We start from the raw sequence: 25859 nt of genomic DNA on the forward strand, positions 1-25859 counted from the left end.
GCCAAACAATGACCTGCATTTACCCTTTCTACATGTCTAGGAGACAAATGACACTGTCATCATGCCACCTTCCTGGAGAAGAAAGTTCAGCAAACTGCCCCAGGGGACACGACTAGAAAGCAGGAGAGGCAGGAATTGAACCCCAGCAGGTGGGATACTGGGGGCCTGTGTCTGGGCTTCTCCCACGTCCACAATCACTAAATGACTGTTTATAGAAATGGACGTGAGACGTACAGAAGACATGAGGACCACAGCTGATCCCCACTCTCTCCTCCCAACACCCACCCTTAGGGTACAAGGCTGCAGGTGATTAAGGATTCCCAGATGTGTGGGCCCAGCTCCCAGCCCAGCAGGAAGCAGACAGGCAGGCGTGGAGGCTGCGCGCCAGGTGGGTTTGACCTGATGGTTGTGAGTTGCCTACAAAGGCTGTGAAAATGACGGAAATGGATTATTGTCCAGGAAACAAACATCATCTGGGATGACGGCAGAAGTCGATAGGATGACAGGAGACACTCGAAATTCTATCTGCTACACAGAGTGCAGGCAAAAGCAGTTCAAAGACAGGCATGAGACCGTGGTCCGAGAACCAGGAAGAGGGAAGAGTCCAGCCACAGCTTGGGCTTATCAAGTCACTGGTCCCCAGAGATCTCACAGAAGCAACTGACGGAGCAGAGCCTGGTGCAGACGCCAGGGCTTGAGAGTACAGATCTTGTCTCCTCCAGTGGCTGAGCTAAGTGGCATTGGAAATGGGTTTCTCTCTCTCGACCCCCGTGACTGCACGATCCACAGAGTAACAACCATACTCCTTAACCTCACAGGTAAGCCTGCTGCAGTGGCTCCATCTCACACTGTCAGCTCCACTTCCAGGCTGAAAGAACTCCTGGTGTCTCCTGAACTTGTCTCTCAGGACCCCGTGCCCTTGCCTATGCATTCCCACTCCCTGCAGTGTCCTTGCTTTTCTGCTCTATGCTCCCGTGTGGCTGAGCTCAAACGCGCCTCTTCTGAACACTCGTGGCAGAAGCCTGCTTCCCAGCACATCTGCCTCTCTGTCCCATTCTTCCTTCCAAACAGAACACTGGTTTTGTTTATACCCGCAACGCCCCAGCCCCTATGAATCAGTCAGGGTTCATGCAAATCTAAGCAACAGATTAAGCTGCCGTCTGCTATGCCAGGATCCCGTATGGGCTCTAGTTTGAGTCCCGACTGCTCCACTTCCATGCAGGTTCCTGCTGATGCACTTGGGGAAGCAGCAGAAGACGGCTCAAGTTCTTAGGTCCCTGAACCCACATGGCAGACCCGGATGGAGTTCCAGGCTCCTGGCTTCAGCCTGGCCATCCCCAGCTGTTGTAGCCATTTGGGGAGTGAACCAGCAGATAAGAGAAACCCTCCCCGCCGTAACTGTCTTTCAAATAAATAAATAAATCTTTTTTTTTAAAAAAAAATCGAAGCAGTTATCATGATTCTTGTCTGATTCCTCAGAATCCCTTGCAGCTAGCAGTGGCCATGTGACTCACCAGAATGTGACACGGGGCAGCATTTGCTTTCCTAATAAAAGGGTTCGGCTATGGTTAGTACCACCCTCCAACCGCTCCATCTGCTTTTCTGTCCTGAACAGAGATGTGGTGACTGGACCCAGGGCAAACAGCAGGTGTCCACGAGGGAGGGGCAGCACAATTGCTGAGCCTTCAGTCAATGTCCATAGCTGCCCGCTCTGGACTTTTCTAGGGGAGCGATTCAAACTCTGTTTTATTGGAGGCTACTGCAAACTGGGTTTCCTGATCCTTACTGTAAGCATTTCTGATGTAACATCCGAGGCGGCCGCTGAGTCCTTCTTCAGGGTCCCAGAGACGGACGCGGTTAACTCTATTAGAGAACTCACTGCATACTCTTGTAATTATTTATTTACATGTCTGTACCTGACAGCACTGGAATGTGAATTTCCAGGCTGGCAGGGAGCGTGACTTATTATTCTTCCCGGGTGCCTGGTAGTTAGTATTCAATAGCTGTCCTCTGGTTCGAGAATGGAAATCTTGATGACATTCTCAATAATCCTCACATTCTGTCTGTCTACAGTAAATCAGTTATAAAAGCTCTATTAATGTGAGCTTTAGCATGGAGAAACATATTCCCCTTTTCTTTGTCTAAGGGCCAAATAGCTTGTCATTTCCTCTTGAAGGAGTTTAAGCCTCCTCTGTTATCCCCGTGTTTGATATTTCAAAGAGGACAATATTTTCCCCAGTCCCTTTCCTTGTCATCTTCAGGATTATGATCAGCGTGGCAGAAAAGGACGCAGACACGTCTCCCTGCCAGGCTCACCCCACCTCTCGCCAGCTGCACGAAGGTGCCTGCTGTGTATCACGGAGATAGCCCCCCGCATCCGTGAAAGGGATGCAACAGCAGCTGCTTTGCAGAGTTGTGGCCAAGGTCAGGACTGACCTTGTCATGGACAATGTCGTGGTTAACCCGAGGTGTCCGCCTGCTGGGATTAAGGATCAGCTAGACAGCTGGGGAGGGGTTTTCAGAGAGGGCATGTGAGTAGGTAGAAGGACCGGGAAGATCTGCCCCCTGTGCGGTGGCCATTATTCAATAAGCCAGTGCCAGGCTAGAACAAACAGCCATCTCTGCTCTCTCCAGAGGCTGGGGTACGCTTGTCTCTCCTGTCCTGGACCATCAGAACTCCAGACTCCGGGACCTTTGGACTCCAGGACTTAGTTCAGTGGCCCTTGTAGTCTTAGGCATTTGGCCTGAGACTGAGAATTACAACCTGGGCTCCTCTGGTTCTGAGGCCTTTGGACTTGGACTGGGCCACAGCGCCATCTCTGTGTCTCCAGCTTGTACACGGCCTGTTGTGGGATTTCTCCACCTCCACGATCGCAGGAGCTCATTCACCTGATAAATTTCCTCTCATCTCTCTATCCATCCATCCAACCATCAATCTATCCATCCACCCATCTCCTCTTGGTTTTGTCTCTCTGGGAAACACTGAATAATACAGACATGAAGACGGATGGCTCGGGTTCATTCAATTATAAGAGAACAATCACCCGATAAACTAGGAAGGCTGCATATAAACAAAATCTCTACGGGTGAAGGAGAAATAAGAAACAAGATTGTGAATCACGGACTGCAGATTGTCACGGGGCCTGACGGACAAGGGTAGGGAGGGTCAAGACGAGAGGGCCTGCAGAAGCCAGAGCTCTCCTGGCTAGACCCCAAGGACACACCTGCAGAGGGGACTGCTTAGGAAGACTGACCCCTAAGGTGGGCTTCACATGTCAGGCAGGGGAGCGAGAGCTTCATCTGGGAGAAGCTGGGTTCAAACTCCTCTCCCCAACTCTGCCACCCCATTAAATTCATGCTTTTGGATCTCTATTTTCCAATCTGCTAAAAGGAAATAATGATAACCTTTTGCAGAGGATCAAGAAGACAAAAGATGCCAGGGGATTCTGAAAATGAATTTGATGTTCAAACTGGCTGGATCCCTAAGTGCCCAGCTACAGGATTAGGCATTTCTTTCTGGGTATGCCTGTGATGGTGTTTTCTGGTGACATTGGCATTTGAACGAGTGGACTCAGCAAAGCAGATGGCCCTGCCCAGTGGGGGCGGGCATCACCCAACCTCTTGGGGGGCGGGGATAATTCGCCCCTTCTTTTCTTGCCTCACTGTGTGAGCAGGGACCTCTGCCCTCTCCTGCCCTCAGACTGAGACTTGCACTAACCTACAGCTCCCTCATTCTTGGGCTTCAGACTCGGGCTGAATGGGACCTTGGCCTTCAGAATGGCAGGGGCCAGCTCTTCATAACCCATCTCTATAGACAGACAGGCATACAGAGGCAGCTCCTGTTGGTTCTGCTTCCCCAAAGTACAGAATGCAGGAGGCCATGCTGGAGTGTGCAGCAGGTGTGTGCTCACTGCGTGTCAATCAAGTCTCTGCAACGGCCACACTCCACTCCCATGTGACGCTCTCCCGCAGGAAGGAGCAGCATCAGTGACAGCGATGCTGCCCAACGGCCCGCCAGTCGGATCCTTGAGTACAAGGCCTGCATCCCGTCCAGCAAAGCGAGGCCTGGCCAGCGCTCTGACTGCCACTGGGAGGCACCCCAGCTTTTTGAGCCTCCCCATCAACTGCTGCAGCTTCCTACCCATCTCTTTTCCATTCCACAGCATCTGACATCCACAAATACTGCGGCACGGATCAATTCAGGTTCCAGGAATCGCGTCTCTGTTTCCAGTTACATGGATTCCTGCTGTCTCTTGGTTTTTAAAAGTCCAAGTCAGGGAAAAAAATCTTCCCAACATGCATCATTACTCAGGGAAGGGAAAAGAAAATAGACCAAATTCACTGATCAATTAGTCCACTCATCTGGAAAACACAGACCCTTATGCCAGGGCATGAATCTGAGGCCCTGTCCCACACCCCACTCACTTCAGTTCCCTCCTTCCTTCCTTCCTTCCTCCCTCCCTCTTTTTTTAAAAATATTTATTTATTTATTTATTTGAGAGGCAGAGTTACAGACAGAAAGGTCTTCCATCCGCTGGTTCACTCCACAAATGGCCGTAATGGTCGGAGCTGGGCTGATCCAAAACCAGGAGCCAGGAGCTTCTCCCAGGTCTCCCACACATGTATGCTTTCCCAGTCCATAAGCTGGATCAGAAGGGGAGCAGCTGGGACACGAACCCATGGTCATATGGGATGCTGGCACCACAGGTGGAGGCTTAACCTACTACACCACAGTGCTGGCCCCTGTACCCCATCATTTCTTACTCTGCCACCTGTAACGTGTCTTACCTTTCCCTGCCTCAGGTGGTAAAGGCTGGAGAGAGGAAAAGAAATGACAGCAGGAAAATTGCTACTTTCACAGCACTTGGGGCTGGGAGCACCAGGAATCCATGGGAAGACCCAGCTACATTCTCTAATGTTCATCGTGTTCAATGTTATGGGCTCCTTTTTGCTATGAAATGGGGGCAAAAGTCCATCTTGAAGTGGATTCCGTTAGGTCTGAAGAGTTCCTGATGAACCACGGACAGCAGGAAATGGACGGGGATGCAAGCCGCACCCGAATCCTTGGCCACCATCGTTTTGATGTCTCTGCAGACAGCCAGTAGAGGCCCTGAACGTGGGGACCAGCCCCCTGCTCTGTCTCCGTGGGATGAACTGCTAGGACTTCTCTCATTGCACAGAACCCACCAGCACGCTCCTGCAGAGTGTGTGGGCCAACCTGGGGACGGGCAGGGTTGGGGGAAGCAGACTGCACCCACAGACAGGTGTGGCATCTTTAGCTGAGGGATTTCTCAGGGTGGGTTGTGGAACAGGTGGGTGTCTAGTCCAGGGGATGTCATTGATCCGGCAGACTGTCAGTAACGCCCTCGAGGGTGGGCTCAGAAATTCCGGGAAGGAATTTGCTCCCTGGTTGCCAGCAGGCACCTGTCATGATTCAGCATTGCTGTTCCACCTGCCCCACATGGCTTCCTTTGCACTGTGTGTATGTGTGTGTGTGTGTGTGTGTGTGTGTGTGTGTGTTTGGGGGAGCTGCCTACTCCCTCTGCCCTAATGGACCAGCCAGCATCACGGGCTCAAGACGCAGACAAACCAGTGGGTCATTCCTGACAACCCCTCAGATCACTAGCATGGGCAAATGTCTCACTGAGGGTCACTACAGACTTCTCTCAAGTCACTGAGAAAACACAGGATCTCTCTGTTCAATCTGAGACCACAAGTTTGAGTCGCCCTTAGCTTACCCTACGTTGATTTCTTCTTAGTTACTGCCTGAAATGACCAACCTGCTCATTTGTTTTCTTGCATGAGACCCATATTCTGCACTAGACCATGAATTCAAGGAGAGCAAAGGCCTGTACCATTTCATTTACTACTGGAGAACCAGTGCCCGGCTCATAGCAAGTGTGTGGTACGTGTTTGTTGAACTGCCGGATGGGGGCCTCCACAGTTGTACTCCCATCACAGAGAAAAGCCAAAGGAGACAAGGAGGAACTGGGGACAGGGAAGGAGAGGGGAGTTAGGAAGTCCTGCAGGTGGAAACCTGACAGTTGGGGCCCCCAGCATTTCCCACACTCTCCTGTGCAGGGTAGACAGACCTTGCAGACTGCAGAGTACCTGGTGAGGCAGGTCGCTCGGAAGCTGACTGTAAGAAGCACTTTTACAGCTGAGCAGATGTACTTTCTGGAGACTGAAAAAGACCATCAGCTCAGCTGAGCATGGGCTTGGACCTGGACAGACTGAGATTATTACAGAGGAGACTAAGGAAAGAGGCATTCATGGAAAAATGGGGGAGAGGGGACAGAGGCCTGAAGGTGGGTTAACAGCGATGTGCCGACACGGGTTTATCAGCGTCAGCAGATTTGCTACTGCTGTGTGCTCGCATTTTGGGGAAGGCACTGAGCCTGGTGGTTTGGATGCCCATGTTTGACTGCTGATTCCGGTTCCAGACTCCAGCTTCCTGTTACTGCAGGTGCCTGGGAGGTGTCATTCATGCCTCAAGCAGTTGGGTTCCTGCCATCCAAGAAGGAGACCTGGATTGCATTCTTGGCTCTTGGCTTCATGTGTGGCTCAGCCCCAGTCACTGTAGATATTTGGGGAAGGAACTTGCAGATGGAAGTTCTCTGTCTCTCCCCCACTCCCCCTAATTTTTTTCTCCATCTCTCCCTCTGCCTTTCAAAAACATAAAAATTTAAAGAACTATAAAAAAGATGTTAACTTTAGGAGACAATGAAACTGGATGAGGGGTGAATGGCAACTCTATAGAAGGATTCTTCTCAAGGCTTGTGGAAAACAGAATTAAAAGACAGGTTTATTTTGGTGCACAGAAATTTTGAAATCTGCAGCTTTGCTGTAAGTTGAAAATTCTTCCAAATAAAAGTTTATGTAAAACAAAAAAGGTTCTCCAAAGCAGCGGCTGTTTGAGAACAGCAGTAAGACCAGCTCACAGGAACAGCACGCAAACGGCTGAGTTGGCACTTCAGTTCCCAGGATCCACTCTGCCTGAGCTCCAGCACAAGTACAGTAATGAGGATGGCATTAGATCTGATGAGAAAGTGGCCAAAAAAAAAAAAAAAATTTGAATTCTCCAGACTATCTGGAAAATGGAATTACAACCACTATCGTTAAGGAAGAATGTCACACTGAGTGTGTATTATGCCTTGAGAAATTGCCCTATGTTAATACAAAGAAGTGTGATTAGCCAGGCATTAAAACTCAAGCACCCAACGGGAAGACAAGTCCCCGTCACTTTTGGCTGATGCTTCCAGTCTTGGGAGAGTCGATCTAGAACACTACAACGTTTCACCAAACTCCATGAAAAGACTTTAGAGGTCTCTCAGGAGATTTTTGTCATAGAAACAAAACATAATAAAGTCCAATAAGAGAAACACTTGTGTGGTTTTTTTTTTTTTCTTGCCTGGGCAAAAATGGCTGAAAAGAAAAATACAAAATGAATTCCTTTGTCAGCGAATACTGTGGGCAAAGTGATAGAAAACAGTGTTGATGGCCCGAGGGAGCTAGTATCAGAGCAAATGACGTGGGAGATTTGTGGGAGAGTTCAGGCAGGGTACAGCAGGGTCTCCCACGTGTTGGCTCTGGCTATTAGCTGGATTCAGTTTAGATCATGAAGTACACGAGGAACGAGTCTTCTGCGGACACTGAAGGGAAAATGTCTTGGAGGAGTTATGTTCCAAACAGGAAGCTTCTTCCTTAACGATGAACATGGTTTGTGGAAAGGGCTTCTGTATGGTCCCTGGAGAGACAGCTGCTCGAACTGGAGTAGCAGAAGGATTCCAGGGTGAGGGCACAGGGCAGGTGCTCCACAGCGACTACTTTTTGCTTTTTAAAAAGATGTTTATTATTAATTTTTATTTATGTGAAAGGCAGAGGAAGGGAAGGAAGGTAAGAGAAACAGGGAGAGAGAGAGAGAGAGAGGGAGGGGAGGGGAGGGGAGGGGAGAGGAGAGGAGAGGAGAGGAGAGGAGAGGAGAGGAGAGGAGAGGAGAGGAGAGGAGAGGAGAGATGAAAGAGAGAGACAGAGAGATCTTCCATCTGCTGGTCCACTCCCCAAATGCCTGCAATAGTCAGAGCTGGGCCAGGCTGAAACTAGGAGCCTGGAACTCCATCTGGTTCACTGAGATGGGTGACAGGGCTCAAGCCATCATCTGCTGCCTCTCAGGACCAGTAGGAAGCTATATCAGAAGCAGAGGACCTGGGGTACCAACCAAGCACTCCTATGTGGACATGGGCATCCCACTTGCTGCACACTGTCCCTTCTGTCCCCAAAGGCAAATTCCCAACAATGGGAACTTGATCCTGCACAAGTGCTACAGGAGGCCATTCACTTGGCTAATTTTATCAAGGCAAGACTAAAATATATAAATTAAAAAAATATTTTCCAGGGAAGGCGCTGTGATGTAGTGGGCAAAGCTGCCGCCTGCAGTGCCAGCATCCCATATGGGCACCGGTTTGAGTCCCAGAAGCTCCACTTCCGATTCAGATCTCTGCTATGGCCTGGGAAAGCAGTGGAAGATGGCCTAAGTGCTTGGGCCCCTGCATGCAGGTGGGAGACCCAGAAGAAGCTCCTGGCTCCTGGCTTCAGATTGGCCCAGCTCCAGCTGTTGTGGCCATTTGGGGAGTGAACCAGCAGGTGGAAGACCTCTCTCTCTCTCTCTCTCTCTCTTTGCCTCTGCCTCTCTGTTAACTCTGCCTTTCAAATAAATCTTAAAAAAAGGAAGAAGATAAATGGAAAAAAAACAGAATGTTTCAAATGGCTTCCATAATTATGGGATTATAAGGCCAAAAATGATGTAACCTACTAAAATCCTCATTTCTACGTACTTAAGTTTTAACTTTTAAAATTAACTTCCAAATAAATAATTACGAGTTTTGATGTGCTTATTAACAATATCAAGATGCTAAAAAATAGTTAAGAAATTAGTAAAAATAAATGACTGTTATCTAGAAAGACTTACATAATGACTGAAAGCTACCAACATCTTTTTTTCAGTGTAGGCCAAGTACTTTCCTAATATACCTTTAAAACTCTGGCTGCAGGGCCAGTGCTGTGGCGCAGCGGTTTCAGCCGTGAGCTGCACCACCGGCACCCCATATGGGCACTGGTTCAAGTGCTGGCTGCTGCACTTTGGTTCCAGTTCCCTGCTAACACCTGGGAAAGGAGATGACCCAAGTCCCTGGGTGCCCATGTGGGGAAAAAAAAAAAAGCTACAGCTGTGCAGCACTGTGACACAAAGTATCCAAGTAGCCTCACAAAAATCCCGAAGCCCATCTGAGAATATTGCTACGTCTAAAACACCACTACTACTCCTAACACTTTTCCCAAGAGTAACAGGGCCTATTATTGCTGAAATAACTTCAAATCACTCAAACATGTAATAAGGTAAAATTCCTGCTTTCCAACATTTCCTAATGTCTTCATGAGCAGCTGTACTGATATACGTGTGTTCAAATAGGTCAGCTCTGAAGAACTTCAGCACCATGATCTACAGGTTCAAGTTCAAGCTCCTTGGCGTGGTGGCTCGAAGGCTCCACACAGCCGGAACTCTGCACCTACCTGTGTACCCTACGTTTCACACTCACTCACTTGCTATGACGGGCTCACTGTGACGGACTAGCCTCGTTTCCAGAACCTCTGTTTCTTACAGGGACGCTTCTGAGCCGTGCTGCACTGCGCTGTCCACACGAGGGAGAAAGACTGCAGACCTCACCGAGAGCGGGAGTCGAGATGAACCTGTCTGTTCCTTCAACCTGGCAGGCTTGCCTATCCTCAGACCCTTCCCTGCGGCAGGCATTCGGTCCTGGGCAGCTGGCCACACTGATGTCTGCACTGCCGCTCTCTCCCCTGCAGTAGCTCTGATCCTCAAATGCCTTCCTGGATAAGCCGGCTGCCTGCCCACTTCACACCTGGGAAATTAAAGCAGGTTGTCCTGCCTGCCTCAGTGGCTTTTCTCTGCTCACTGCCTCGTACAAGCCCATTCTCCACTACGTTTATGGTCTTCTTCAGGCTCCGGAAAGTACATCTGCTCACTCCCCCTAGCCCACCCTTTGCTCAGCTGTAAAAGTGTTTCTTACAGTCGGCTTCCAAGGGACCTGTCTCACCAGGTACTCTGCAGTCTGCAAGGTCTGTCCACTCCCACACAGGAGAGTGTGGGAAATGCTGGGGGCCCCAACTGTCAGGTTTCCACCTGCAAGACTTCCTAACTCAGTGCTGGGGACATAGAACACCCCTCTCCTGCCCTGTCCTCAGTTTTCCCCTTTTTAAAGAAACCTCATTGACAGAACTTAATGTGATTAGGGTAAATGTTTGGAAATCTTCCAGGAGGATCTCTGAGCTTCTAGGACCTTATTTAAGTTCCTGGGAACAACTGCATGTGAAGTTCATCAGTTATGTGTAAGAAGGCCAGGGATGGTTGGATAACTTACATCAATAAAACACAAAGCAGCTACACCCTGAAAACTGCCAAACGAGCAAAGACTGGATAAATGCAGATGGGGGACAAAAGGCTAAGGGCAGTTGAAGTCCCATCTGCCCCAGTGCCGGTTTGCCAGCATCCAACACCGGGGCAAGGTAGGTACCTCTGTGATTACGCCAGCTGTGCCAACAACCCGTGCTCAACCTGGGACAAGCTGATTCCCGTCTTTGGCTCCCTATTTCCCCATCTGTGAAATGGAAGAGTTGGGACGAAGGAGTGAGAAGAGCTCTTGGTTACAAGTTTCTGCTCATGGAAAACTATGCTGAGGGAGGTAGAGATGGAGATGATGGAGATGGAGGCAGAGACAGAGACGGAGATAGAAAGGAGCACTAGAGATTTCTTACAGTCAGTCACTGATTTGCCCCCTCCTCTCACAGTCCCACCTGCCACGCTTGTAATGCTGACACCTCGGCAAAAAGAGGACTACCGTGCCACCGGCTTCCCCCCGTGCTCCCAACAGGTCAGAGAACTTAGCAACAGCCCCATAGCCTGGCGCAGGGTGAGAACTGCCCAAGGGCGGCTGGGTGAGTGCAAGATTCCAAACCCGAGCCGCAGCACCACAGCACCAAAGTCTGGTTCCTGGAGGAGGGGCCGACTGCCTTGTATTTACTCCTGAGGGCGCCTCCACTTTACCGGGCAAGGCAGCGTGCACAGGGATAGTAAAACACGTAGTGCCCGTGGACTAAGGTCACGCGAGGAAATTAAAGGTTGCCTGGCAGGATGTCAAGGGAGAAGAGGGCTGGCTGGAAGGTGGCAGTTCTGGGGTTTAAACCAACTGCTTCCTCTCCCTGTGTTCATCCGAATCCTCCAGAATCAGCGCCACCATTTGTCATTCTTATTACCCGCTCTCTGGGTCTCCTTGCGTCGTTTTTCACTGTAGTCTACAGAGCCGTGGCGTGTTCAATATGCTGACGCACGCGCGCCCTCATCTTCCTCAAAAGATGTGGAAACCGACACATCTCTAAGTGTTATAAAATGTTGGAGAGCTTGAGTTATGGGGCTACTCATTTCATGCAAATGCTACCGATTCCCCTTAGGAAAACAGATCGTTTCCCTGCGGAATGGCAAGTTTTCTCGTTCTCGTTCTCTCGCTCTCTTTTTCTCTCTCTTTTACTCTTCTGCTTTAGAATTTTTCTTCGAGGTCTATTTAATTCCCAATTTAGGAAATGAGGTTGAGGTTCAAAATTCAGCTACTGCATCCTTTTTTTTTTTTTCCAGATTTATTTATTTGAAAGGTAGAATGAAAGAGAGAGACAGACAGACAGACATCTTCCATCTGCTGGTTCACTTCTCAAGTGGCTGCAATGGCCAGGGCTGGGCACGCATCCAGGTCTCCTATGCAGGCAAGGGTCCAGTACTTGGGCCATCGCCCACTGCTTTTGTGGGCATGTTAGTAGGGATCTGGATCAGAAGTGGAGCAGGTGGGACTTGAACCGGTGTCAAGGGAGGCAGTTTAACCTGCTACCAAAAAACTCCGGCTTCTGTATCTGTGTCTTAAAATTAAAATCTAAAAAATTCAAGGAGACAGTGTTACATTGAGGTCTAAGTTCTGCAGATATCTCTGAAGTCATTTAATCCAACAAGGGCTCATACAGAACAGCCCTATGGAATCACGACACCGGATACCAGGTTTTCCTGGGAAAACATCTCCAGGTGGAAATGCAGACCTGAGCCAGAGCAACAGGCTCTGGAGTTGGAGTGAGAGAAGTGAGCTGGGGTTTCAGCTTCACTGTGCTTAGCTGCATGACTGTGGACAAGCAAGGAACTTAGTCTGTGTGATCCTGAATTTTCTGACTTAGAAGACAAACCGGATGAGATTCTCCTTTGAGATTTCTGTAAGGATCTAGTGTAGTGAGCCAGGCCTGCAACAGATCCTCACCCACGCCATCCAGAAAACCCCTTTCTATATTTTGAGGTCCGAGATGCAGTGCTCACAGCTTGCTTCCTCTGAACTGCACTTGCTGTCAGCATCAGGAGAAGGTCCGGGCACCTGCACAAACGTTCCTGGAGCAGTGGCGCGGGCCCTGTTGCTTTGCTTGCCTGGCCAGCATCCACTTCACCATCCTGCTCACACTGGGGCTTCCACTCTTCCACGTGCGCCAGCCACAGGGGCACAGGTGGCGATTTAGATGGGAGTGCTGGGGCTAGGGAGTGCTATGAGGGCAGAAGAAGAGGAATGAGTCAGAGTCAGGTGTCTGGGAGTTTGGATTTCAGAACACAGCTAGAGTTTTCTATAGAAAACCCTCAAGGTCACCAAGGTCACAAACACCCAACCAGACAGGTGTCTACCTTGTGCTCTCCCTTACATCATAAGCACCCCGGCCATACTGGAATTTTTTTTTTTAAATATTTATTTATTTGAAAGTAAGTTACAGAGAGAGAGAGACAGAGACAGAGAGAAAAAGAAAGGTCTTCCATCTGCTGGTTCACTCCCTGGTTGGCTGCAATGGCCAGAGCTGTGCTGATCTGAAACCAGGAGCCGGGAGCTTCTTTTGGGTCTCCCACGTGGGTGCAGGGGCCCAAGGACTTGGGCCATCTTCTACTGCTTTCCCAGGCCATAGCAGAGAGCTGGATCAGAAGTGGAGCAGCTGGGACTCAAACCGGCACCCATACAGGATGCCAGCACTGCAGGCATTTTACCTGCTATGCCACAGTGCCGCCCCCCAGAATTTTTTTTTATTCACCAGTTACTTTTTACTACACTATGGTTTTCCTGACAGCAAGGATCCATAGCTTACTCAGCTTCGGGGCTCCAATGCCACTTCCAGACCCAAGGACTGACCTTCTGTTTATAGTATCCTGGCCATTAACAATGGTTCCTGGCCAGGGCTCCTCTTTCTCTCTTTCCCTTAAAAATAATTATGTTACTTAAAATTTATTTTCATTTTATTTGAAGTGGGGAGGCAGGCGGAGAGAGCAGAGGGAAGAGAGATCTTCCATTTGCTGGCTCACTCTCTGAATGTCTGCAACAGTTAGACCTGGGATAGCCCAAAGCCAGGAGCCTGGTACACCATCAGGTCTCCCACGTGGCTGGCTCGGATTCAAGTACTTGAGCCATTATCTGCTGCCTCCCAGGGTGCACACACATCTGCAGGAAACTGGATCAGGAGCAGGGCACGGACTAGAATTCAAAGGGATGTAGGCATCCCAAGTGGTATCGTGGCCACTGCTCCAGACACAGGCCCCAGGACTCCATTCTCTGCTGGTCCACTGAAGGTGCCAGGACTGGAATCAAGTTTCACAGAATGCTTTTCATTCTCCCATTCAGAACAGCGCACGGCCCTCGGCTGTTCTCCCAGGAGTCTGTGCTCCTGGTAAAGGGATAACAAGATGCTCCTTTAGGGCCCTCCCTGCCCCTTTTAATTTAAGATTCAGCCCAGGGAAGTCATCAAGCGTTAAGACCTAAGAGATAAAAACCAAGGGCTTTGAAACACAAAGGACAGAGGTAAAGTCAAGTGCATTCCCACAGAGCTCAAGGGGCCTGGCAGAGAATAATGGCTCCATTTTATGGAGAATGTAACTGAACCTGGGAGAAAGAGTATATGATTTACCCAAGTGCCCCAGCTGGTAAGAAGTAGAACTGTCATTGGAATTTACAGAGTTGCCTGGCTCCAAACACTGCCCTGTCTTCAGTGCAGACACTGCTCCCACTGGCAGTTCTCTTAAGCAACATCTGGTTGGCACAAAGTTCTCCACTGACCCCCAGGGCAGGTGAGAGGCCCGAGGCTGTTACGGGAATCTGCTCCTACTTACTGAGCTCCGGGCTTCCCAGGAGTGAGCCTTTTTGTCCTGTTTCTAATAAAACTCTACCTGTATGACGATATGTAAGTACACAGAAAGCAAGCTAAATGCTGTACAGCAGCTTGATGAGAACACGTCCCTAAAAACGTCTGTCCTCACGTTAGGTGTGGGTGAACCCAGAGTGGGGGGATGGGGAGCCCTCGGGGCTGTCCTCTGCTGGCTTTGCAGGGGTCCTCACGCTCTTATTCCACCTTAAATAAAGGAAAGGGTTCTGAGAACCCTGCAGGAAGCATAATGATGGGGGCTGAGGCAGATAACATCCACAGGGCACTCAGTCGGCCCACCATAAAGACCTCGCCCGTAGGTGACAGACAAGGAGGTTACAGTTGGAGTGTTTCTATGATTCTGGCGTTCACTGACATGTGCAGTCAGCTGACCCGGCACGGGATGGGGGCAGCAAAATGGGAGAGGGTGCAACTTTTCCTGGTGACCGAGGCTCAGGAGGGCTTGCAGAGACACACAGACACACTGTGTTCCTGGACCAGCCCTCAGGGCTGCACAGCCATGTCCAAGCGCTGATAGGACCCGGATGACAGGGGCGCTGGCCTGCCAACCTCCCCCTCTCATCCCTTAGCCCTCACACATCGTCAGGGTAGCTCTTCTTTCCTACGTGGGTTATATGTATTGCTCTGTGTATGATTTTGTTAGATAAGGTACTGGTCGGTAGAGTGCCTATAGTCTCCCTTAGGTTTATCCAAGCAGTTCTAAGTTACACTTGGTTTGGCTCTTCTGTCTTCATGGTTTTGCCATTTCACAGACATTACTCTACTTGCACACAGAGTGGACTGCTGAAGGGAGTTCACAGATTACTGTGTTTGAGAACTTCAAAGTGACAACAATTAAGCCACCGCTAGCCAATGCCAGAAGGGGATCGCCATCTGCTACGTCAAAATGTTAAGCTCTTCATGAGCCATGACTTTGTTTTATTTCCCACAGCACCACAAGGGTCAGTAGCAGTGCCTGGCACACAGCACACACTCCATAAATATGGGACCAAGGGGGGCTGGCACTGGGGCACAGCGGGTGAAGCCTCTGCCTGCAGTGCCAGCATCCAATATGGGCACCGGTTCGTGCCCTGGTTGCTCCACCTCCAATCCAGCTCCCTGCTAATGGCCTGGGAAAGCAGTGGAAGATGGCCCAAGTGCTTGGGCCTCTGCACCCACGTGGGAGACCCAGATGAAGTTACTGACTCAGCCCTGACTGTTGCAGCCACTTGGGGAGTGAACCAGTGGATAGAAGATTGATCTCTCAATCAATCTCTCTCTCTCTCTCTGTAATGGACTTTAAATAAATAAATACTTTAATAATAATAATAATATGGGAGCATGATTGGATTGGCACGTCCATAGTGGGCAGATGGGATGTGCTTCCAGGTGGAGACCCCGCTTCGTGGGCGCCTACAACACATCTGAGTCGAAGGGTCACAGTGCACTTCTCCTCTAACTCATGCTGTGTCTCCCTTTCCTTTTCGCACCTGCTAATGTGGAGGCACTCAGATACTACGTCAGACACCCTGGCTCACCAATCCCTGCTTTCCTTAACGGAGTCTCTGCCAGTCCTCCTAAGAACACTCCTCTGGGTGAGACACCTGCTAAGATTTTTGTTTTTGTCTTTTCTTCCCAGCATTTTAAAAAACACGTGGTTAAGTGGATACATAAAATTTACCACTTTCACCATAAGCATAATGTCTGTCCACGCGATAGCATGTGTCAGAATTTTATTCCTTTTCAAGGTCTGCCCAAGTTCTGGTTGTGCTGAGTTCTGCGGCTGTCCTATGTTCCTATTTTAGACCTGAAACACTGCCTCCCGTACCTGCCCGGTCACGAGAGAAGTCATCGATGGCAAGGATGCAGGCTTTTCTGAGCATCGCGTCAACCTCTGCTGGTTCGTCCACGGACACCTGAACCTTCAGGGCTTCTCTCAGAAAGGTATCCACTTCTCAATGGCTGATCAATTAAATTCAAGCCTTCGGTTGCAAAATATGCACGACTTCAGTTTTATAGTAAATGCCAAAGTGCTTTCCAATTTGGCTGCATCCATGTACATCCTGGTGTGTGCACAGGAGAGCGCCCACTGGTCTCAACAGCAGCCCTCTGCCCGTCTGGGGCATGCAACGTTATCTGTGGTCTCAGTTTTCACTTCCCCAGTTAACAATGCGGGGTTTCTTTTCCCAAGTGTTTATTGCCTCTTTTCTTTGCAATTAAGTGAAAGAACTGCTTATACCTCGGACACATTTTTTTCTTACTAGTTGTAATAGCTGTGTATATATGTTTGCTATACTTTTGCTAGTTCTATGAATTAAAATCTTTTTCTTTTCTCCTTTGGATGCCCCTTTGATAGAGATATTTTCAATGTAGTTGCATTTATTGATATTTTCACTTAGAACATCCTTCAAATGTATTGTTGAACAAATTTTTTGCTATTCTGAAAACTTACGGCTAGGTTTCTTAGGAAGGAAGGAAGGAAGGAAGTTAGTTAGTTAGTTTAATTACTTTTAAATCTCTAAAGCACTTGGAATACATTTTGTGCATGGTGCAAGAGGGATCCATTGTAAATTTTTTTCCATATGAATCATCTCAGCATCATTCATGGGGAATTTATTTATTTAAAATTTTATTTATTTGAGAGAGAGAGAGAGAAAGAGAAAGAGAAAGAGAGAGATCTTATACTTGCTGGTTCACTCCACAAATAGCTGCAATGGTCAGGGGTGGGCCAGGCCAAAGCCAGGAGCCAGAAACTCCATCAGGGTCTCCCAGGTGGGCGGCAGGGTCCCAAGCACTTGGGGCATCCTCTGCTGCGTTCCCCAGTGGATAGCAGGGAGCTGGACTGGAAATGGATCAACCAGCATTTGAACTGGTGCATTGAACTGGGATGTCAGTGGCGGCTTGACGCATTGTACCACATCACCGGCCCCCATTTGTGGGAAATTCAACACTTTCTTCAATGACTGGCAATACTACCTCTTCCTGTATCGAATTCCATAAGTGTGTGCATGACCTTGGGCTTTCTACCCTTTGCTCTTAATTAATTGACCCATCCTCGAGCCAAGGCCCAACCAGAGATTACTGTAGATTTTTAGTTGTTATTATTTATGATAGTTTTTTTCATGAATGAGTGTTTAACTTTATCAAATAGTGTTCCTGCATCTGTTTTGATGATTATATGGTGTTTTTCCTTTAATCTATTAACATGCTCAATGACACTGTGGGTTTTTCCGATGTTAAATCACCCTTGTCTTTCCTGGAATAAACTCGACTTGGCCATGATGCATTATCTATTTTCTACTTGGCTGGATTTGGTTTGCTAATATTTTGCTTAAACGTTTTGCATCTATATTCAAGAGTCAATGGCCTGCATTCTTCCTTTCTTTAACTCTCCTTGTCTAATTTTGATACCAAGGATACCCTGGACTTGCTGAAGGGTTAAAACCATGTTCCTTTCCCCCTAGTCTCTGGAGAAGTTTATTTAAAACTGGAACTATTCTTCAATTAAAACAAATTCTAGGCCAGCGCCACAGCTCACTAGGCTAATCCTCTGCCTGTGGCGCCAGTACCCCGGGTTCTAGTCCCAGCTGGGGTGCCGGATTCTGTCCTGGTTGCTCCTCTTCCAGGCCAGCTCTCTGCTGTGGCCCGGGAAGGCAGTGGAGGATGGCCTAGGTCCTTGGGCCCTGCACGCCATGGGAGACCAGGAGGAAGCACCTGGCTCCTGGCTTCGGACTGGTGCAGTGTGCCAGCTGCAACACGCCGGCCATAGTGGCCACTTGGGGGGTGAACCAACGGAAAAAGGAAGACCTTTCTCTCTGACTCTCTCTCTCTGTCTAACTCTGCCTGTCAAAACAAACAAACAAACAAAAAAACAAATTCCAGTGGCAGATGCGTCACAGCAGGTTAAGCTGCTGGGTGCAATGCCTGTATTCTGTATGAGCACCAGTTCGAGTCCCAGCTACTGTGCTTCTGATCCAGCTCCTTGCTAATGCTCCAGGGAAACCAGCAGAGGACTGTGGGGAGCAACTCGGACTAGACTAAGTTACTGGAATTAAGACTTATTCTATGCATCTGCTCTCCCACAATATGGCGCTGGGAGAGGAGTAAACAGCTTCTACGCAGCTGCCTCCAGTTCGACCAATAAACTGCAGGAGCTGCTTCTGATGGGAGGAGAGCAGTGTACTCGGCGTGTGGGTAGCAGAGTTGGGATTGGTGGAAGAGGACTATAAAGGAGGAGAGAGACAACATGCACCAGGAACATCTATCTGAAGGAACACCTGAGGAACATCTGAGCAGCCCCCGAGAGAGCCGGCCGGCAGTATGCCGCTCCCCCGCGGAAGTGGGGAAAGTGGCAGGGGGCACCGCCCTTCCACGGGAGCAAACCCCGGGAGGGCCGAGCAGACAAAAGAACAGCGCAGGGTCCTGTGTCGTTCCTCCGCGAAGAGGGGGAGCGACAGAGGACGGCCCCAATACTTCAGCCTCTGCCACCCACATGGGAGCCCTGTATGGAGTTGCAGCTTCCTGGCTTCAGCCTGGACCACCTCCAGCTGGGGAGTGAACCAGCGGATAGAAGACCTCTCTCTCTCTGTTTGTCCCTTCCTCTCTCTGTAACTCTGCCTTTCAAATAAAAAAAATCTTAAAACAAACTCTATTTACCATGCAGGGATGCTGTTTCCACGTACAGCACATTTAATGGCTAGGGGATAATCCAGACATTCTATTTCTCTCTGAAGTCAGTTGTGATAAATTATACACTTCTGGGAATGCATAGATTTCATAGACACTTTCAAATTTATTGATATAATGTTTTCATGTATTCTATTGTCACACCTCAAAGCAGTTTGTGGAGAGAATTCAAAGATCCTTTAGGGGTGGGTATTTGGTCTAGCTGCTGAAACACTGGTGGAGAGGCTCCCATCCCACATCGGAGTCCCTGGGCTGGATTCTCAGTGCCACTCCTGACCCCAGCTTCCTTTAACACAGACCCCGGGCAGCAGGTGAGGGTTCAAGTTGTTGGGTCTCTACTGCTCACATGGGAGACCTGGACTGAATCCCTGGGTGTCTGGCCCAGCCTTGGCCATTGGGTGCATTTGGAGAGTGAACCACTTGATGGGCACTCTCTCTAATCAATCAATAAAAATTTATATATAAAAAAAGGTAAGTCGGTGCAAAAAATAATCAAATTGATGCATAGTTTTTCTACAACATATGTTTTTCATAAGCTTTCAGAAAACTCCCCATATCCATGGATTTCAAAATTTATTTATTTGCACAAAAATAAACATCTTTTAATTCATTTCCACAAACATTAAAAAAATTTTGTTTAATCTATTTATGTTTATTTATTTGTGAGGCAGAGAGACCCAGAAAGAGATAGACAGACAGAGGGTGTTCCCATCTGCTGGTTCGCTCCCCAGAATGCCTCCAGTAGCCAGGCTAGGCCAGGCTAAAGTTGAGAACCAAGAAATTGATCCTGGTCTCCTTCCTGGGCAGCAGGGATCCAGTTACTTGCCTCTCAGGGTACACATTAGCAGGAAACTGGAATTAGCACAGAGGCAGGGACTCAAACCCAGGCCCTCTAATATGGGGTGGGGGGTGTCCCAATCAGCATCTTAACTGCTCGGCCAAATGCCTGCCCCTCCACAACTTTGAAGTACCCATGTATTATGGTCTAGGATTCTGCTTTAGCTATGCATAGAAAGCGCCATGAACTGACAGACGGTTTGCTTTAATTTTTGCTGTATATCTGGAACTCAGAAGAACCACTGGCTCAGAAAGATATAAAGAAATGAATCTAGACTCACGCGCCCCCTTAATTTCTCAGTGATTTCTCTCTTTTTCTTGGTAAATCCTTCCACGGTTTTGTCTATTTTATCAGCCCATTTCCAACCAACTTGTGATTTTATTGTACAATTTGTTTATCAATTTCTGCACTTATCTTCTTTATGGCCTATCTTTATTTTCCTTGAATTTATTCTAATGCTCTTTATCTATCATCTTAAGTTGTAAACTAGGTTTATGAATTTTTAGCCTTTCTACTTTATAATGTAAACATTTCAGGCTATATATTTCCCTAATGTTTGCTAATCACACTAAATTTTGACATGTATAATTTTAATTTTCATTTAATCAAAATAGTTTCCAGTTTCAATTATGATTTCTATTTAGAACAATGAGACCTCCATTTTAATCAAGTAGGTGTTTTAAATCTTTCTGTTATTGTCTTACAATTTAATTATACTTGTTCAGAAAACTATGGTATAATATAGATTCTTCAAAATGTACTGCGCTATTTGCTTTATGGTCTAGTACATGGTACACTTTCATAAACACTCCATGTGACCTTGAGAAGGATGTGTAATCTTTAAGTGTTAGGTGCAAGGTTCTTTATTTACCCAATAAATCAAGTGTGCTAACTGTACAGTTCAGATCGTCCATATGTTTATCAAGTTTTGACTGATCACTCAATCTTTGAAAAGGCTATGTTGAATTATTCCACTATGAAAGTAGTCTGTCCACTTCTCTCGGGAGTTCCCTCTGGAGCTGTGTGTGTATAAATATTTATGCATCTATATACATATTTATAAATACACATGCTACTGCAGAGCACAGATTAGAATTCTTGCATCTTCTTGGTGAACTTTTAAACGGTGACCGTCTCTATCCCTACCTGTGCTTTGTCTGATGTCAGCTTAGTCCTACCAGCTTCGGTCTGGTGGTCTTTCTCTGTAATTCTACTGTCGACCTTTTCAGGTTGTGAAGTTAGTTATTCCATGCTGGATTCCATTTTCTATTGAACCTGACAATCTGTCTTTGCAGTGCCAAAGTTAGTTTGCATGTATTTGATTGATGGTATATCTGGACTTATTTCGATCAGTTTGATTTCATGCTATTTCCTCTACTTTTCATGATTTCATTCTTTGTTTTTCTTGAATTATTTGTTTGTTTTTAAAATGATTTGCCTGGAACCAGAAACACAGATGAAATCTAGTGCTCACCACACCACACCTATCTTTACACTGGGCTCCCCGCACCATGGATCTGCAAGTCTCACAACATTTTAAAGTTTCTAGCCAGCAGTGGCAGGAGTCTTTTTTTTTTTTTTTTAAGCAGGGTGCGTTTTCTATTCCTACTCTCCAAGCTTCTTAGTCCACCACAATCTTTAAATACTCCTGTCTATTTCATCTATTTTCCTGAAATCTAGACAACTCCAGGATAAAGAGAAGCAGCAGACAGGGCCAGCACTGTGGAGCAGTGGGTTAAAGCCCTAGGCCTGCAGTGCCGGTATCCCATATGGGCACCAGTTCGAGTCCTGGCTGCTCGTCTTCTGATCCAGCTCTCTGCTAATGTGCATGGGAAAGCAGTGGAAGTCCTTGGGCTCCTGCACCCATAGGGGAGACCTGGAGGAAGCTCCTGGCTTCTGGTGGATTGGCTCAGTTCTGGCCATTGCGGCCATTTGGGAAGTAAACCAGCAAACAGAAGAACTCTCTCTGTCTCGTCTCTACCTCTCTCTGTAACTCTGTCTTTCAAATAAATAAAATAAATCTTAAAAAAAGCAAAAGCTGCAAGAAGCAGGAACAGTACACAGTTCTATCTTAACATTTTCTAATATTTTGCTGTGAACATTACGTGTAATAAAATAAACAAAAATGTTCTTTCCCTCTGACTTTATGGTTTTACTCCTGGGAAGGGAAGCCACAGAAAAATTTTGAAGGAAGAAAAGAGCTTTATGGACAAAGCTGTCCACTAGAACACAATTTATATTAGTGAAAATATGAAAACAGCCAACATTAGGCTGGCTAAGTAATGGATTCTGATGTAATTGGGGTAAGATGCTTCTTACCACCATGTGGCTGACCCAGAAAATGCTCATGCTGTAAAACAAATGGAGGGGCAGGCGCTGTGGCGTAGCGGGTTAAACCACCACCTGCAGTGCCGGCATCCCATATGGGCGCTGGTTTGAGTCCCGGCTGCTCCACTTCCGATTCAGCTCTCTGCTATGGCCTGGGAAAGCAGTGGAAGATGACCCAAGTCCATGGGCCCCTGCACCCGCGTGGGAGACCCAGAAGAAGCTCCTGGATTTGGATTGGCGTAGTACTGGCCATTGCTGCCAACTGGGGAGTGAACCAGTGGATGGAAGATCTCTCTCTCTCTGCCTCTCCTTCTCTTTCTGTGTAACTCTAACTTTCAAATAAATGAGTAAAATAAAAAAAGGAAGGCAAAATACCAGATTCAGTGGGCACTATGACTGCAAATAGAGCAGAGCAGGTTACATGAACATGGGTCAGAGGAGCCCACTAGAAGAGACTAACTCATCAAGAAAGAAAGATACGCAGTTCTTTTTCCTTTTTAAAAGTTGTAGTTATTGTTATTGCAGTGTCACACACGGCCACTTGCTAGAACTTTCCAATGGAATAAACGTGCATCTACTCCTGGCCTGGTAACAGCCAGAGGCAAACGCAGTGGGCGGCAGGCAGACCTGTGCTCCAACCCTTGCTCTCTTAACAGCCAGGGTCAGTTCTTCATTCCTCCCCTTGGACACACTCATGCTCTCTGGGCTCAGCCACATGTTATTCTGGCCAATGGGATAGCAGCAGCCATGAGTCGAGGTTTCTTTTTATACACTCCAGCTTCCTCTTCCACACAGCCCTTGCAATGGGGACGCACCACTCTGGCCTGCAAACGGTTCAGTGGCAACACCGAAGGACAGCTCAGCTGCCCCAGCCACCAGCCATTCGGTGTGAGGCCGATCACAAGTCAGTGGAATCCAGAGAGCCAGCCAGCCAGCCAGCCAGCCAGCCTGCAGACTTGGGGACTGCACTGACAGTCCCTGGTGAAGCCTTCGGGAGGACAGTTTGTTACACATTATCTCCAGCAGTCGCTAACCGTTACCCCATCTTCACCTTGCTACAGCCTGGTGCTACCACTGTGTCTGGATTAAGCGAATGGATTTCGGAGCTGAACCTGAAGAGCTGACAGCAGATGAGAAGAAAAGCCGCCTAGGTTAGCTCTGATGCCAGGAGGCTCTCTGCTTTCCAGAAAGCTCAAACAAGCACAGGAAAAACAGCCAGCAACAACAAAAAGGGTATTGTTTCTGCTTGTGTGCGCCCTTATCTCTCTCAGCACACTGCACACAAGCTCGCCCGTGCCCTGGGAAGGTCCTCCCAACCGAGCTTCCCTCTGCCACCCTCCAGGGGCCTCCCCTTGGCTCCCAGCACTGCCTGCCCCCGCCCTACCTTCAGATCGGACACGTCTCTGTAGCACTGCTCCGAGCGGGTGTGGTCCGACAGCTGCACGTTCCAGAAGCAGGGGAGCTGATACACGAGGAAGGGGTTTTGTTTGATGACAGCGTTGAAGATGTCCTGGGAAATGAAAGCCAAGGACATGGTCAGGACAGCGAGGGGGGCTCTCTCGAGGCATCGCAGCTCCTGGGGCAGGGTTCTGCAGGAGCCGCCTGCTCTGAACACAGCCTGGCTCGTGCGACGGGACCTTCCTCTTGCCTGTCGTCTCCAGGAACCAAGCGATACTGATGGCACCGAGGCAGGAGGTGCCCCAGGCTGCTGTGAGCTTGCAGGCTCTGCTGGTCTCACATTGCACCTTCCAGCGAGCTCCCGTGGGGCAGCCAGGGGGCGCCTTTCCCACCCTAGCCAGCACATAACTGATGAGGTTTCTTTGCCTCTCCTCATCCCACCTCGTGCAGAGCCCTGGGCTATCCATCCTGAGCCTCCTGGAGAGGAAAGCATGTGATGACAGGTGCTTCTGCTCATCCAGGGGGCTGAGACAAATGACAGCTCCTCCCTGCCGGCAGCTCCTCCCGGGGCTGACGGTGGATTCAGTGATGGATGCCCTGGGACTGCAGCAGGTCACAGAGCCCAGGGTATGCCTCTTCCCCCTCGAAACCCAGCCCTGACTGTCTGGGGAAGTTTCCCTTCCTTCGGGCTCCTCCCCAAGCCCTTGCACGGGGCCATGCTTATTACCTGGCTGCTGACAGCAGGTGCCGGCAGGTGAATTATGAGCCTTTGCACAGGAGACGGCTGAATAAACGACCCTCACTGGACACGGACACACAATTGCCAGCTATGGGGGACGCGCTCCAGCCAGTGGGATTCGACTTAAAATATGAGCGCGGCAGCCAATTTTCCCCTCAGCTCCCTGAGTGTTATTATTTTTTCAAAAAGGCATTCATTACGCTCTGTGTCATGTTTGCAAAGGAAATCAGGTTCTGGCTGCCTGGGAACTACCGAATAATAATGCATAAGAAACAGTCAAGTCACCCTAACTGAGTTCCGGGCTTCCTCTGTGTTGCAGAACTTCGCAGGGAGTTGACAGATGTGGCAATCGAACAGCGAACCGAGAGCTGGGGAGTGAGCTCCCTGTCTGAATGAAGGCGAAAGGGCAAAACGAAGGGGCTCAGAGGAGTTGTCATCCCGTGGCAAGCCGTCCACCAACACTGCAGCAAGATCAGCATCTCAAGAGGTGAGCTCCCTGCATGCCCCAGTTAGCATCAGAATCTATATATGTAAGTATGTATTTTATACACTGAGCATTGGCTAAGAGCTTGGTGGAGTGCTATGATTTTCCCACATTGCCTGGATGCAAAGGGGATTCTTGGAGCCACATGGCTGGTCTTTCCCATTAAGTGTGTTTCCCCCGAATGCAGCGTCACAGGAGGGGACCCAGGCGAAAGGCTTTCCTTTAAAAGGCTCTGCTTCCCAGAGCTATGCTGTCTGGAAAATACTGGGTGGCTGGGATCTCAGGCAGCAGGCACAGTGCGTTCCCCAAGGCCCGTGAGGACGGGAGCTTCCTCTTACTGAATGTATCTGCTGCCATCTATTTATGAGCCTGCTTCAATAAACTCCAGGCTCTCTGAGGCCAAGTGCTGTGTCTTCTATTTATCTCTGTCTCCCTGTTTTCCCACTACACATGGTGCTCCTGTGAAAGCCTACTAATGAACAAATGCAGGCACTGATGAGTCGAGCTGTTTTCCTGGACAGGCAAGTGTAAGGCAGTTCTACCTATGCACACAGTCACCCCGTGGGTAGCCCACCTCCCCGATTGGCAGAACCAGGGCACTCAGGAACAGCTGGCAGTTCCTTCCGCCCTGGCCACTCACCTGGTCAGCCAAGGACGTCGAGAGCATGCCCATAAGCTCCCTCTCTGCCGTCAGCCTCCACATCTGCTCCCACTTCATCTTCCGCAGCTTATCCAGAAGCAGCAGGATCACGCCTGGACCAGAGCACAGCACAGAGGAGCGGAGAACCACAGTGAGACAAGGGAGCCAGGCGCAGGCTCCCGGCAGTCACGGACTCTTAGGGACCATGCCTGGCCCAGAGAGGAGACCCAAGCACCGCGCTGCTGCTGGGTCCTCCTTGGAAGATCTCTCAGCCAGCCCTCACCCGTGGGATCCGTGTGAAGGCCATGGAGACCTGGGTTCAACTCCAGGCTCTGCCAGCTACTCAGCACCATGCTGTAGACCAGGGGTGGGGAATCGTTTTCTCTGCCAAGGGCCATTTGGGTATTTATAAATCATTCATGGGCCATACAAAATCATCAACTTAAAAGTTAGCCTGCTATTGATTGATTGAATT

At 48.8% G+C, this 25859-nt stretch overlaps 1 protein-coding gene across 5 annotated transcripts in view; it reads right to left on the minus strand.

Annotated features, from left to right (window-relative positions):
• The window catches only part of LARGE1 (LARGE xylosyl- and glucuronyltransferase 1), a 565741-nt gene that overhangs the window by 63248 nt on the left and 476634 nt on the right, over positions 1-25859 (minus strand). For all 5 annotated transcript variants that reach the window (XM_051846591.2, XM_051846590.2, XM_051846588.2 and 2 more), the window contains 2 exons: positions 25385-25497; positions 23508-23633 (listed from right to left, as the gene is read on the minus strand). In XM_051846591.2, the coding sequence (XP_051702551.1) occupies positions 23508-23633; positions 25385-25497 (239 nt within the window). The remainder of the gene's footprint in view (positions 1-23507; positions 23634-25384; positions 25498-25859) is intronic.

The sequence above is a fragment of the Oryctolagus cuniculus genome, chromosome 11 (genome assembly GCF_964237555.1).
Source record: "Oryctolagus cuniculus chromosome 11, mOryCun1.1, whole genome shotgun sequence".
Taxonomy (NCBI): Eukaryota; Metazoa; Chordata; class Mammalia; order Lagomorpha; family Leporidae; genus Oryctolagus; species Oryctolagus cuniculus.